At 47.7% G+C, this 13,658-nt stretch overlaps 1 protein-coding gene across 1 annotated transcript; it reads right to left on the bottom strand.

The window, feature by feature from the left end:
- Nucleotides 1–631: 631 nt before the first annotated feature.
- PGRMC1 (progesterone receptor membrane component 1) lies at nt 632–10,016 on the bottom strand. The gene is made up of 3 exons (XM_044427189.1): nt 9,588–10,016; nt 3,904–4,059; nt 632–3,129 (listed from the first exon to the last, which is right to left on the bottom strand). The coding sequence occupies exons 1-3, from the start codon at nt 9,922–9,924 to the stop codon at nt 3,026–3,028; spliced, it is 597 nt and encodes a 198-aa protein (XP_044283124.1). The 5' UTR covers nt 9,925–10,016; the 3' UTR covers nt 632–3,025.
- Between the last annotated feature and the right edge of the window lie 3,642 nt (nt 10,017–13,658).

Raw genomic sequence — 13,658 nt, 5'->3', positions numbered from 1 at the left:
TTGCTTGGTGTGTGCAGCCTCATTTCCATGATAGCTTTTTATATAGTTTAAACAACTAAAGTTACATTTATTGCATGAATGTTTCCCCTCCTGTTGCGTCTCCCAGAGCAGAGAAACATGTTCCTAACCGTGGTATTTCAGCTCAAAGGCAGCTACAAAATGGACAACTTGTGGCCCTCCAGACATTTTGAACTACAACTTCCATCAGCCCTGGACCGCTCGGCCACTGATGCGGGGAATCGTAGGCCAAAGCTTCTGGAGAGTCACAAGTTGCCCACTCCTGGCCTACAAAGCTAATCTTCAAACCCTGCTCGACAAGTTACATAGTAGAAAGTAGTTACAATGGAAATGGTGTTGTGGGTCTTTACATTGGATACAGTCCTGTTAAAGTTTCGGAAGAAAGGCCTACAACTCTCAGCATGCTGCTGTCAAGGCATGCTTAGCCTTGTGGGACAATAATATATAAGAAGAGAATTTCAAGAGTTGGGGAATGCTTGTATTTGGTCTCTTTTTCAAGATAATTATGTAACTTCCCTTTTTGCAGGCTTGCTTATCTGATTTCTTACTTTGAGTTGACTATCTGTGAACTTGTTTGCTGGGTTCTTTCACTGAATGAAATGAGTGATAGGAATTTAATCATAAATATTTATTTCACTGGCAGTAGGAGGATTGGAAGAAGCACACTGAGAGATTCCATGATTGCTTCTCTTTTACACTGATGGAGGGATACTAAAATACCGCATTTCATTTTAGGTCAAGCAAAGAGGTGCCACATTTCTAGGAAGATTTTATTATCTTTTTCCATTAGAAACTAAACAAAACACAAGCTTCTTGTTCTTAATTTGAAACAACATCACCCAAAGTCAATTTTACAAAGATGAATGGCTTTAAAAAAAGATGGGAAAAACTACCATGAAAGACCCATGTAGGCCAATGATCTGTTTTGAAGGCTTCGCATTATTAGGAAAAAAATCTGTACAACAAAATCGCACATTTAAGGAGGGATGGTGCTGTGAGCTGATAGTTTCTGAATTCTGTGCTTCATGTTTAAATAAAGAGTTTCAAGGACACAACAGATCCCACTTTGTGCAAAGAATGTAAATGTGGGGCAGGGAGATGACACGGGAAGATACACAGCCGTGCTGGCAGAACAAACTTAATCCAACTAGTTCCACTGCTACCATTGGCCAAACTTTCAAGCTACAACCCCTTGAGGGATGCTTTTCTATCAAGTTAGTTTGGCTGCTGAGGATGCCCATTTTGAAAAGGTTTTGGAGGGTGCGCAGTTCAGCTGTCAGCCCTGGGTTTTTCTGGTATATGGCCCTCGCCTTTGTTCTCTCAGAGCCAACTGACTGTGCTGCAGTTCACTGTAAACAATAATGGTGAATGCAGTTTTTTTGCAGTGAAGCTCTTGTTACCATTTCTTGTAACCAAGGAATACTGGTGATCATCTGGTGAATTGTACGGTTCCCAAGAACACAGTTTAGGCCCCATGCACTAAACTATACACAAGTTATCCAGGTTCCAGCACAGCAGATCCACAGCTTGCCTGATAACTTGTTCTACTACCCAACTAGATTCCCATACATTATTTTCTCAAATCTAATCTGACCCTTGCTGCAGTCTGGAATTTATTCCTTGACTGACCCACAACATTGGCGGATTTCTGCTGGTCCCTTGGTGCGTTATCCTGCTTGAGCCAGACAATTCTAATGCAACTTGGTATAAAGGCTTTACCCTTTGTTTCATCTAGCCAAGACAAGGATTATTCTTGCCATATCTGCCACCTTGAGGTTCTCCTTTGTGCTTCCGGATGCTGCCAAGAAAAAGCGACCAAGAACCTTTGATTCCATTCTACTCTGAAATGACGCCTCCAGTTTGAGCAAATGCCTTATGAATAGGAGAGACCAGTATTACTTAACTTTGTATCCCCCAGATGTGTGAGGACTGTTACTCCCATTGTCTGCAGCCAGCATGAGCAGATTAGTTACAGCTGATAGGAGTTGTAGTTTAATACATCTGAAGGGCAATGGATGGGGAAAACCTAGGAGAGACCATTTTGAAGAGGGTTGAAATTTGCAAGTTGGCTGCAAATCTATGCATATTTTAAGTCCACTGAACCTAGTGGGACTTCCAAGGACACATTGATAAGATGCTTCAGCTGTTTCATCTCTCACACACATCAGATAAATTAATACTGAAGTTATATGTTAATAGTAAACGAAGCAAGCTTCTTTGTACGGATCTGAAACAGCAAGGGATTCTGAAACCAATCAAGTCTGTTCTAGACATGGCTGCAAATGTCTATATAAAAGGAGCTTTAAAAATAAGCAAACTCCATAGTTGTGTATTCATTATTAATAAACCAAATAGGTTTCTACTCCCAAATATTTACAGTCATCTAGATTCTGCATAAGTTATACAAAGTCCAAAAGACAACAACTGCAAGCCAGTTCATCTGAGTGGTATGTAAGTATGGGGTAATGATGAAACAGTGACTGGTAAACTGAGTTAAACCCTTTAGCTTGTTTAGTTACTGTTGTAAAGGGATGGTTATTGTGGGCCAGGAAGTAGCAAGGAAGTTTTTTGTTCACCATCAATTCGATAAAGAGAAACTCCACCTTAGTTCATGCTTCGGCTTACTGGGCATCATTCCTCAAGTGCCACTGCTGTGCAATGCCCATTCAGTAAGATTTCCATGGCGGCCTTTGTGAAGCACCATTCAATAAATGGAAATTGTACAAAGTCAAGGTGTTGCAGACTGTACCATTTATTTATTATAAAATTAGGGCTCTGCTGCAGCAACACCACCTGGATAACACAGCTTTGATTTAAGAGACTCAGCACTGGCTGGCAAGGTTACTTAGGAGTATAGATTTTAAAAAGTTTAATTATAGCAAGTTGTACTATTTCTAAAGACAGGGCTGATGTTCAAACCACTAAAACAGAACTAGAATGTGACAAAAAGTCCTTTAAAAATAAAACAACTTCCCCAGGAATCTCCAGATGGCTTTTGCTTTGTTTGCTAATCATTCTTGCGATCTTTAGCATCTTTTGATTCTTCTTCATCTGAATATACAGTTGGCTCTTCTCCATCCTTCAGCAGTTTGCCAACATAGTGGTATTTAACTGAACAAGAAGGAGAAAAAAGCATTATTTTACTGAACATCCTCAAACTGCAGGTACCAACTTTTTGGGGCATGCAGAACCTGAAGATGGGCACTAATCAGGCTCTCTGGTTTCCCCAGAGGGCTTATCCCCTTTCTTCTGGCTTTTCTGGATTTTGCACTCCCCAGCCCACCTTTCTAAAAGGTCAAAATGCTTCCCCGAAGGCTCTCTCAATAGCAGGAAGAGCTTTAAGCAGAAATACACGAATATTTTTCCATATTTTGGCCTTATCGCCTTAGCCTATAACTCTGCCCACCATTAAAAAGGCATCCCTGAGCGCTCTGAAATTGACCCTTAGGTCGAAAGAGTGAACTGCATAAGGGCAGAATAGCAGTGCTTGACAGAAACACTTTCAGCCAAGAAAACTAGTTCCATTTGGGTTTTGCATTAAGAATATATGGATTGCCTGCCAAAAGGTGCTTCTGTAGAACAGGTACTTCAGATTCACCATGTATCAGAGAAAGGTCTATGGTGTGCCTTTGGGATTATACTGCTGGGCGCACATCCCACAGAATGTAGATGGATGACTTGGGAGGGAAACATCCCCAGCAGTGCTGCTTTATCAGTACAACTAAAGGCCAACTTCAGCTTGTTGCAAGGCCAATTTAAGAAAAGGCAGAAGACAGGTTCAGCACCTGGCGTGTAGTTCTTGAACAGAACAGCATGTTCTCCTGCATACAGCGAGAGCTTGCAAAGGGTGCAAGCCTTGGGCAACACAAGTTTTGAAATACTTACATGTGAACTGCTGTTCCCAGTCATGCAAGGTCTCTCTCTGTGTGGCGTCAAGATCAGAAAGATCGTCATATTCGTCCTTCAGAGCTTCTTTATCAAGACAGAAGGTAGCCAGGCCTCTGGATGCATCCCTTCCAGCAAAAATCCCATAAGGACCATCTGCATAGAAGAACAATTTGATATTAAGATTGTTGGTATCTCCTTGCTATTGGATTAGGTACAAGGCCAAATAAGCAGATGCTTTACAACAGACGCAATCTCGATTCTTTGAACTGCAGCTCTCAGCATTTCTGGACACTGGCCATGACAGCTCATGCAGACAGGCGTAGGTCCAAATCAGGTCAGGGAAGACATCTTTAGAAGAAAAGTTCCTCTCAAAACTGTGCATGCCTCACCACGACAGACCCACACAGAGTTTTCTAAATGATGCTATCTCTGAGCAGCTCACTTTGGGGTAGGCAATCTGGTATTCCCCTAGATGTTTGGACAAGAACTCCCAGAGTTCCATGACTACGTTAGGGATTATGGGAGTTGAGGGCATCAGGTCACCTGCACTATTTTCCAGCCATGGATATTTTAAGAATAGGTTGAATGGGAAAAGGAGAAAGGAAAGCCCAGAAAAACAAAGAAGCAGGAAGAGTAAATAGGATTCCAAAATAGCGGACAGGAGACTGTGCTGGAAGGACTAGAAATAAGTGACTTGCTTTTAAGAAAAATGAAGTCGTACTTTTAAAAAGTGGATGGTGAAGACTGAGATCCACCACCAGTGATGAAACTGTTGGCATCTTGCTGAGAAATCCCCCAACACACACAAGCCTGAGTCTGTGCAATGGGGGGGGGGGGGGGGGGTCACGAGGGCTCCTCCAAACTCCAGCTTAAACTTAGGGGGCAGAACTGCTGCTTAAGCGGTCCTCAGATGGTCCTGCATTTCTCCCATTTACCCTGGTGGGGGAAAGGAGTAGTGGCCCCTTGTGGCCTTGGGTATGCAGTCTTAGGGAATCGGTTCACAGTAGGCAGTAGGCGAGCACAGCCTTTTCAGTCCATGCCTCATGTGCGCCTGCAGGAAGGTTACAACCCAATCGGAGCAGTAGAACTAATACTTCCTTGAGGAGCCCCATTCATCTCCACAAGTTTCACGTGCAGTCACTAAATGGAAGTTGTGACTTAGTGACCAGAAATCGCCAGCTCCTCCTCCCCAACTCTCATAGCTGAACCCTCTCTGCTCCCTTTGGCTGTGGCCCGGCATTATAGCTGGCCTTTTCTGTATACAGCTGAGCCTCTGCTAATGGCTGCTCTGTATTCCAAGCCAAAGTCCTGGTTTAAGTCAGAGTTAGCCTTGGTTAGCCAAAGCCAGGTGCATTGCAAACCACGCTTGATGGAGGACACGGAGTTTTCTTACGAAAACGGGGGCAGACCATGGCCCCAACTTATTCCCAAACCAATCACTGTCCATATCGACCTTTGCCAACCTGGTGCCCTTCACATGTTTTCAACTACGACTCCTACCAGCTTCAGCCAGCTGCCCCCCTGAGAGCACCAGGTTTATTACTGACCACCAGAGTTAAAGGCAACCTTATTTATTTATTTATTTTCCAATTTATATCCTGCCTTTTTCCTACAAAGGGCTCAAGGCAGCTTACATCATTCTCCTCTTCCATCTTATCCCCACAACAACAACCCTGTGAGGTAGGTTGGGCTGAGAGTCTGTGACTGGCCCAAAGTCACCCAGTTGGCTCCATGGCCGAGCGGGGACTCGAACCCAGATCGTCTGAGTCCCAGTCCCACGCTCTTAACCACTACACACACATCCCTACCTGAATTGTTCCCATGGAGTGCAGAGAAATCTTTGGCAAACAGTTATTTTGAGCAATAACTTCTCCCCGGTAAATATGCAATTCTAGCAGGCTTCTCTGTTGACTTTAGACAGTAAAAGGGTAACGTAAATCAGTAACTTAGCTCAGCTTAGCTCTCCAACAAATACTTTACTGGGGCTCAGGAATTTCAGTTTTAAAATCTACTGCAATCCAAGCTTCTTGCCTCACAGACAGAAGTCTTGTTCAATCTTATTTTGGAACTTTCCCCTGACTTCTCTGGAATCATGAGGGCTAGAAACATCTATCTACCCTCCCACAAAGTGTGAAAAGTTGGATTTTCAAGACAAACTCCAGATTCTGAGTTTGTCAGGGGCTCATAGCAGACACAGAGCTGATTTAGGTAAGAATGATCCAAGTAATTTTCAAGAACAAGAATTTAATACAGGTGGGGGGTGCAGCAAAGAGGGAGAAAAACCTGTCCCCATGCAAATAAAAGGTGGCCTTCGGCATTTTATCACATGCATTTTGTGTAGTTTGGCCACAGGCCTTTGGAAAAAAAAGAGGGATGACTGCGAAAAAGAAACAGACTGGCTACACACAGGGCCTCTTTGGACCCTTTGCCTGGGCAGGGGCTCACCTTTGAGCCTGCTCAATATTCAAGGGAAGGTGGGGGAGGCAAGCTCCGAGCAGCTGCTTCTGGGCCTTGGGTAATGTGTAACCTCTCTCCTCCTCCACAGATTGCATGCAAGGCAAAGCTCAGGGTGATCTGGCTAGCAGGAGAGGCCACACACACAGGCCAGCCTGGAACGCATGCCTTCCCCCTTTCAGTGCCTGGGGTAGAAAACCCTTCACAGAACAAGCCGGACTGGTTCAGCAAGGGATCAAGCTGGAAAGAGGCTGGGCAATGCACTGCAGAGGTTCTAGGGTATATCCCTCTCCACATTCCCACCACCTGAGCCTTCAGCTGTACATCACACACACACACACACACACACACACACACACACACACACACACTCTCTCTCTCTCTCTCTCTCTCTACAAAGGTGGGCGAGGAGTGCCTTCAGCACCCAGTGCCACTTTGGCAGTTGAAATCCAGGACTGGAGATCTCCTTTCTGTTCACCTCTGCATTAGACCACAACTCGCCCGTTGTCCTGTTGTTCTCCTTGCTACCTCGTATGGGCAGGTATGGAGCCCGTTCTCCCATTCCCCGCAACTACAGCGATCATGCAAATGCTTGGTTGTGTGAAACAGCCATGGTGCATCAGTTAGCTGAGCTGGACGCTGCTTGCTTTACCATCCAAAGCAGGGCCCCACAGGAACACACGAGGCTGCCTTACACTGCCAGGCTCTTGGTCGATCCGGTTCTGGCTGCCAGCAGTGGAATCCCAGGGATTGAGGTGGGGGAGTCCTAAAACCTGTGCTTGAACCTGAGTGCTTTTGCGGGCAAAGCAGGTGTCCTGCCATTGAGCAAGTTTAGTTGTTTCACAGTCATAATTATAAACTTGATAACTAACAGCAAACTAACAAAAATAGGCAAGCAAGGTTTGGTTCAAATCTCTGAACAAAAAGAAAATTAGGTTGCTTTATCCATACTACTTTTATCTCGAAGTAAACTCCAGACAGGGTTCGTATGGGTTTCCAAGTCAATGCATCTAAAGTATGTTGAATGCTAAAAAATAAAAAGGAGCCGAAAGTAAAAGGCAAGCTAATTAATGTTCCCCAGAGTCCTGGGATGGGGTTTCACAACAGTGCTTAGCACACCTCAGCTATGCAGGCCCTGCTTCCCAGCCTCACAATGCTTGAGAATATGGGTGAGCTGCATCCTTCTGTTTAAAGACTGGTTTTTAGCTAGGCCCAACCTGTCCCGATAGTCAAAACAAATCCAGTACTAGGAGTTTCGTTTTGCCATCCAGGAAGATCCAGTTTAATCCATGGCATTGTCAATTGAAAGGATCAAGTAACCAGTGATGGGAAGGTCTGCTGAAGATCCTGGAAGGCCACAGATATCTAAGAACTGACAACACAGACAGGAGTGGATAATCAATCCTGACCTATCTGTTATTTACATCTCATTTACATGAGAACACGGGGTTCATTACAGGGAACATGCAACTTATAATCTGCATGCTCTCATGTGTTCAACCCTTCACATCAGCCCAGCTCTGCATGGTCCATTTGAAAGAGACTGAAAACTTGAATTGTAAGTGGGTTTGGATAGGGAGCGGTCTCAGGTCTTTACGTGCCTCCGAAATGTCATGTCCATTTACTGGGGTGCAATCCTACAAATGTTAAGACAAAAAAACCCTACAATTCTCAGCATTAAATATTAAGAATTATAGGGCTTTGTTCTGATTTCATTTCATTTGGAAATAAAGTTCAAAAAGTTAAGGCAACAAACAGAAGAGAGGATAATAAAGATCACTAGAGAAACAAACAGATTCACTGATGACAATTCTTAGACATGGAGCATCCACAATAAAATCACCCCGATAGGAGCGCAACCTCTTAATGAAAGAGCAAAGCTGCACTTTATGCACAATAAGGAATGTGCTGCTTTGTGTTAGGACTCTTTTTCTGCTGCACATGCACAGGATTGTGTCATTACATATGTCACAAGCTGACTCTGTTTGCAACCCTGTTAAGACAATTGAAGAAGTAAACCCTCCAACACGGGACTCATTTTCACACACACTGAGCAAAGCCAGATGGTCCAGGGGTTTGAAAACCCATTCAATTATATTCCTGATAACAACCAACGATAAAAGCAAAGTGAGCAATGCAACACACGATAAGAGTCTTGACAAAATATTTGACTGACTCACACATCGTCACCAGAGATTCCCAGCTTAGCACAACTTTTAATAATTGCTTACGGGCAGAAGGGCAGGCGAAGCAACTAAGGCAGGAGCTGAAAAGCTGTGCAGCTATGAGAATGTGATGCAATTCTTGGAATACAACACAACAGATGAGTTCCCACACTGCCCTCCTCCAAGATCGTGCAATCAAAGAATGGAAAATGCAACCCTAGCCAGGAATTAATGCAGGAGCAGCAGCAGCAGCAGTCACGCCAGGCTGATACCAGGATGGAGCAACCTCCTGGCAGAGGCTGCAGTCCTGCGCAAGCTTGTGTTGAAAACTCCACTGAAATCAGGACACCTCACTTCTGAGCTAACGTAAGAAAGGATCGAGCTGTGGGTACGTGAACAGGGACCTGCCAGGATCAAAGCTCGCCACCACCTTGGAGGTGCTGTGACTCCGTGAGCCGGTGGTGCAGAATTACTCTTTCAAGAAGGCGGCAGTTCAATCCTGTGCATGTTTGGAGAGCAATCCTACAACTCCCAGCATGCAGCAGACGGTACGGCTGGCTGGGGAATGCTGGAAGTTCTCTCGAATATGAAGGATTGCACCCTCTCGTTTGTAGCATGATCGTGGCTTGGAGCCAGCGCTCGCTCACCCAGAGAAGCTCCAGCGCGGACGACAGCGCTCAACAGGCGCGCACAGCACCCTCTCCCGCCCCCCCCCGCTCCAGATGTGCAGCACTACAGCGCCCAGAATTCCCCAGCTAGTGGTTGCCCAACCCCTCTGCGAACCATCAGGTCGGGGGAAGGCCGCGCTATCTAGGATGAGCTTGTGCGCGGCCTCCGCGGAGAGCCATTTCTTGCTCCTCCAAGCGGATCAGGAATCCCGGGCTACCTTACAGGGGCGCGGAAAGGCTCGCCCCCGAAGCCCCGGCCGCGCTGGAAGCGCCAGGTCACGCGAGCGCCAAGGAAACGGCGCCGGAGGGAACCCGACCCGCACCGCGGCCCCCCGCACCCACCCCCCCGATCCCCTCGGGCGCGGGCGGGCGCCGGGGCGCGGGCGTCCCTCACCGGGCCCGTAGAACTTTCTGCCGCGGCTCACGTCGAAGACCTTCCCGCTGATGGCCATGAGGATGCGCGGGTTCTGGCGGCCGTCGAAGGCGCGCAGCTCGGCCAGCGTGAAGTCGCGGCGCTTGAGCTTGGGCAGCGGCGGGGGCTCCTCCTCGCCGTCGGGCGCGGCGCGGGGCCGGTCTCCCCGCACGATCTGGTAGATGAGGAAGAGGCAGAGGCCCAGCAGGCTCAGGTTGAGCGGCGAGCTCACGATCTCCAGCAGCAGCCCCGGGCTGCTCGCCTCCGCGCTCTCGCCGCCGCCGCCGGCCGCCGCCGCCGCCGCCTCCTCCTGAGCCATCGCCGCCCTGGCGCTCGCCTTTCCGCCCTGCTCCTGCCGCTGAGGGGAGGCGAGGCGTGCGGGGCTCCTCGCTCGGATGCAAACGTCCGGCAGGCCAGCCGAGCAAGCGGAGGAGGAGGAGGAGGAGCCGGGGCGGGCCAGGCCGGGGCCGGCATCGAATCAGCGGCTGGGGAGGCGCGTCCGGATGCGGCGGGGGTGGGTACGCAGGCGCCGCCGCCACTCGCAGCCTCTTTGTCACCGGCGGGGCGGGCAGTCCGTGCACTTGGGGGGAAAGCTGTGGCGGGTCGAGCCTGAGCGCGCGCTTACTCGGGAGTAATCCGGCAGTCTTAGCGAGGGGGCGCGGCGCCCAGCAAGCCAGCTGGAGAAGAGCTTCCAGGCCTGCTTGCGACAGTGCGCGCGCAGAGAGCGCCAGACTCCATCGCAGCCCTCACCCAACTTGACTGCCCTCCAGCTAACTTGCACTACAGCCCCCATCATCTTCGGTTAGACGGGCTGGGGAGGATGGGCAACGGAGAGGGAGAGCGCCCTGTTGGGGAAGGCTGGGGTTGGGAAAAATCCAATTAAACTCAATTCTACATTTTCCAGAGAGGGTTGCCACATTAAGATGCAAGCCTGCAGGTGCTGTCCGGAAAAAGGCCTCTTTCTGCCAGCATGGGCATGCTGAGAATTATAAGGCTTTTCCTCATCTATATTTGCATAGGAATTTCCCCCGAAATTTCCAGAAGGGGCTTTGGTGGCCTGGGGTCCACTCCAGGAGAGTTTCCACTTTCAGGGCATGCGGTTGTGGCAATGGTGGTGGGAAGGAAGAATGCAGAAAGATGGAATGCAAAACCTGTTCATCCTATACATGTGTTTCTTTAAGGCTACAATCCGAGGTATGTTTAGGCAGAAAACGCAGCAGTGCTCGCCAAAGCCTTTCCTCCAATTTCGAGGAGAGAGGGCCCGGTCTTGGGTGTGTTTGCTGGGCTGTGCTGGACTAGCAGGCCGCCTTCTGCCTAGATCAGGGGTCGGCAACCCGCGGCTCCGGAGCCGCACGTGGTTAATCAGCTAGTTTAGCTAGCTAGTAAGTAAGTAATTTAAGTAAATCAGCTAGTTAAGTAAATTGCTACATCACTACATTCCTAGCTAAACAAGCTTCCTGCGGGCTCTCATGTTACACGAAACATGAAAGGATTCTCATTGTTCCAATGTAATCTTCATCTGAATGTTAAAAGCTGCCCTTGGGACCTGTCACAATTCACAGCACTTGACTGTTTGTCTGCTAATCAGTCACTAAACACACCTATATCTCCAGCACAGCCTCTGATCTGGATCTGTGACCCGACCCCCGACCCCCCCCCCCGTGCCAATTTACTGAGCTCCCCCCCCACCCCCGTAGGCCAACCATGGATAAATCGAAGAAGAAAAAAGTTTCTGAAGAAAACCAAACGTTTAATGATATGCGGATAGATTCATTTGCTTTTACTGCTGATGAACTTATGGGGTTTGCTGTTTAATGCATGGAGTCCTTTAGCACTGACTTTAACTCTGCAGGAAGCAGTTCTCCTATTCGAACTATATGAAAGGAGTCCTACAAGTTTATAATGTAAGATTAAAAATAACAGTTTTTAGTGACTGAACAAGGGCCGCAGCTAAATCATAATGAAGATATACATAGCATTAAGGTAAAAAAAGTGTTCTCTTCATTTTAGATGTCAAAAGGGTTTTGCGGCTCCCAGTGTTTTCTGTTCTGTGGGAATCAGGTCCAAATGGCTCTTTGAGTGTTAAAGGTTGCTGACTCCTGGCCTAGATGGAGCGCCTGCGCCTGCAGCTCAGACTCAGTGGTGCTTCTCATTATAGTGCAAAGTTGACTGCAATCCCTGCCAAAGGTGCTTCTACCCAGTTCTGACTCAGAGCGATGAATCCTTACACAACCAACAAGCTTTTGTTTACTTTTATGATAAAAATATTCTGCACCTTCAGTATTGAGTAACTTGTGCACATAGAGGGGCAACAGTGCCAGTGTGATCCGTTTCAGTTCCAGGTTGTAATAACAAAATCTGGAAAAATCAAAGGGGTGTGTGTGATTATTTTTGCAGGGGAAAGTAGTCATACTATTGTTGTATCTCGCGGTTTTGCAGATGAGACCAGAGACCAGTTGGTAAATTTAAAGAGGAGTTTATTACCTGCAGGGACCAACATTCTAGTAAGAATGCGGAACCTGGCAGAATGGCAATGGGATTTTTATACTTTTACAATCAGCTTGCAGACAAATATGGGAACAATGGGAAGTTACAAAGTCACGTAGGCAGCAGTTAAGCAAGTGAGATACAGAAGCAGATCGGTTAGCAGTAAGTCTATCTTTTAATTTACACCTTTTAGAAAAGCTTTGCCCATTGCACCTTTGGCAAGCTTTTTCCATTTTCTGAGGGAATGCCCTGAGACAGCTGATAAAGATTCTGATAGGCTAGTCCTGTCATGCTAATCTATAGCCTGGAGAGTCGTGCCTATCAACTTTCACTTTGGATGTTTAACAATTTCTTGGACTACCTGCTTTTTACCAATGTCGGTTTTCTTAGCATTCATTTTCAGACCACGTTCATGGTTTACTCCACTGACTTTATCAAGGAAGATTTGATACTCAGATTTTCTTTCCATCCGTGAAACCCCTGTTCACTGGAGCTATTGGCAGCTTGCACAGGATTGCAGCCTCATAAGAGGGCGATCTTATACCTGTTTAGACAGAAAAAAGGCCTGCAGCTTACAGCATATCCCAGCCATAATAAAATGCAGAAGTGCAAAACATTATTAAGTAACCCTTTCATGGGCAGGCAAACAAAAGCACTGTGTTTAAAAGGCTTTTTGGACTGGTTCATGAGCAGCACCATTTAAACAATGCAGTTCTTTAGCGGAAGTGGGGCCTGCATCAAATGCAGAGCAATGTAATGCAGAGAAGGTGCTGTCAGCCAGCCATACCCACCTCTGGGAGTGCTGTTCTGTTCCTCCTCCCAGCCAAAGGCAGCCAGCCAGCCAGCCAGCCAACATTCCATGTCCCCTGAGCATGCTCCATCCTTCAGGGATTTCTCCAGCCCCAGAAGTTTTCCTTGCCCCACAAAGAGTTTTTAGAGCAGCTGCAGTGTCTTCTGGAGGCAGAGGGATCCTCCTTCCTGGTCCCACAAAACCAGTGGTTCATGGTGACCCCTGGGGGAAAGGTGCAGGCCAATGGTGGTTCCAAATTATTAAGGACCCTCGGGCAAGACCTGCTCGGTGGAACCCCTCCCTCAGTGAGTCCACCTTCCCATGGCCTTTGCCCCCGGTAGGGGCAGCTTCTCCTCTTTCTCAACAAGGCTTCCCCTTGCTTGCTCAGCAGGCAGAGAGGCAGTGGGCAGATCGCCTGCTCCGCACCACCACCACAGTGGCCTGGGCCAGAGCAAGAGGCAGCAGATGGAGAGGCAGGTGGCAATTTTGAGGAGGAGCCGCTTCAGGAGGGCCTATGTGGGTGCCTGCTGAATGGTGGGACCTTGGCAAGTGCCCAGTTGTGCCAACCCTGGTTGCCGGACCTGGAGTGGCACAGTGAGATGCCATGGGTCGGGAGCAGAGCTTGACTCCAGGTGAGGCAGGAAAGGGTTCGGGTTCGGGTTCTCTGGAGCTTGGTTCTGCGAAGCGAACCTCATCACGGATTAAACTCATGCGGCCTTTGTGTGGCAGTCCATATTGTGCCCAAATGGCGAATGATGAGAATGCAGAGCTAAAGC

Source organism: Varanus komodoensis, unplaced genomic scaffold (genome assembly GCF_004798865.1).
Source record: "Varanus komodoensis strain SLA01 unplaced genomic scaffold, ASM479886v1 scaffold18_3, whole genome shotgun sequence".
In the NCBI taxonomy this organism is placed as follows: domain Eukaryota; kingdom Metazoa; phylum Chordata; class Lepidosauria; order Squamata; family Varanidae; genus Varanus; species Varanus komodoensis.
The sequence above is the reverse complement of the archived record's forward strand: the minus strand, read 5'-3'. Positions and strand labels throughout refer to the sequence as shown.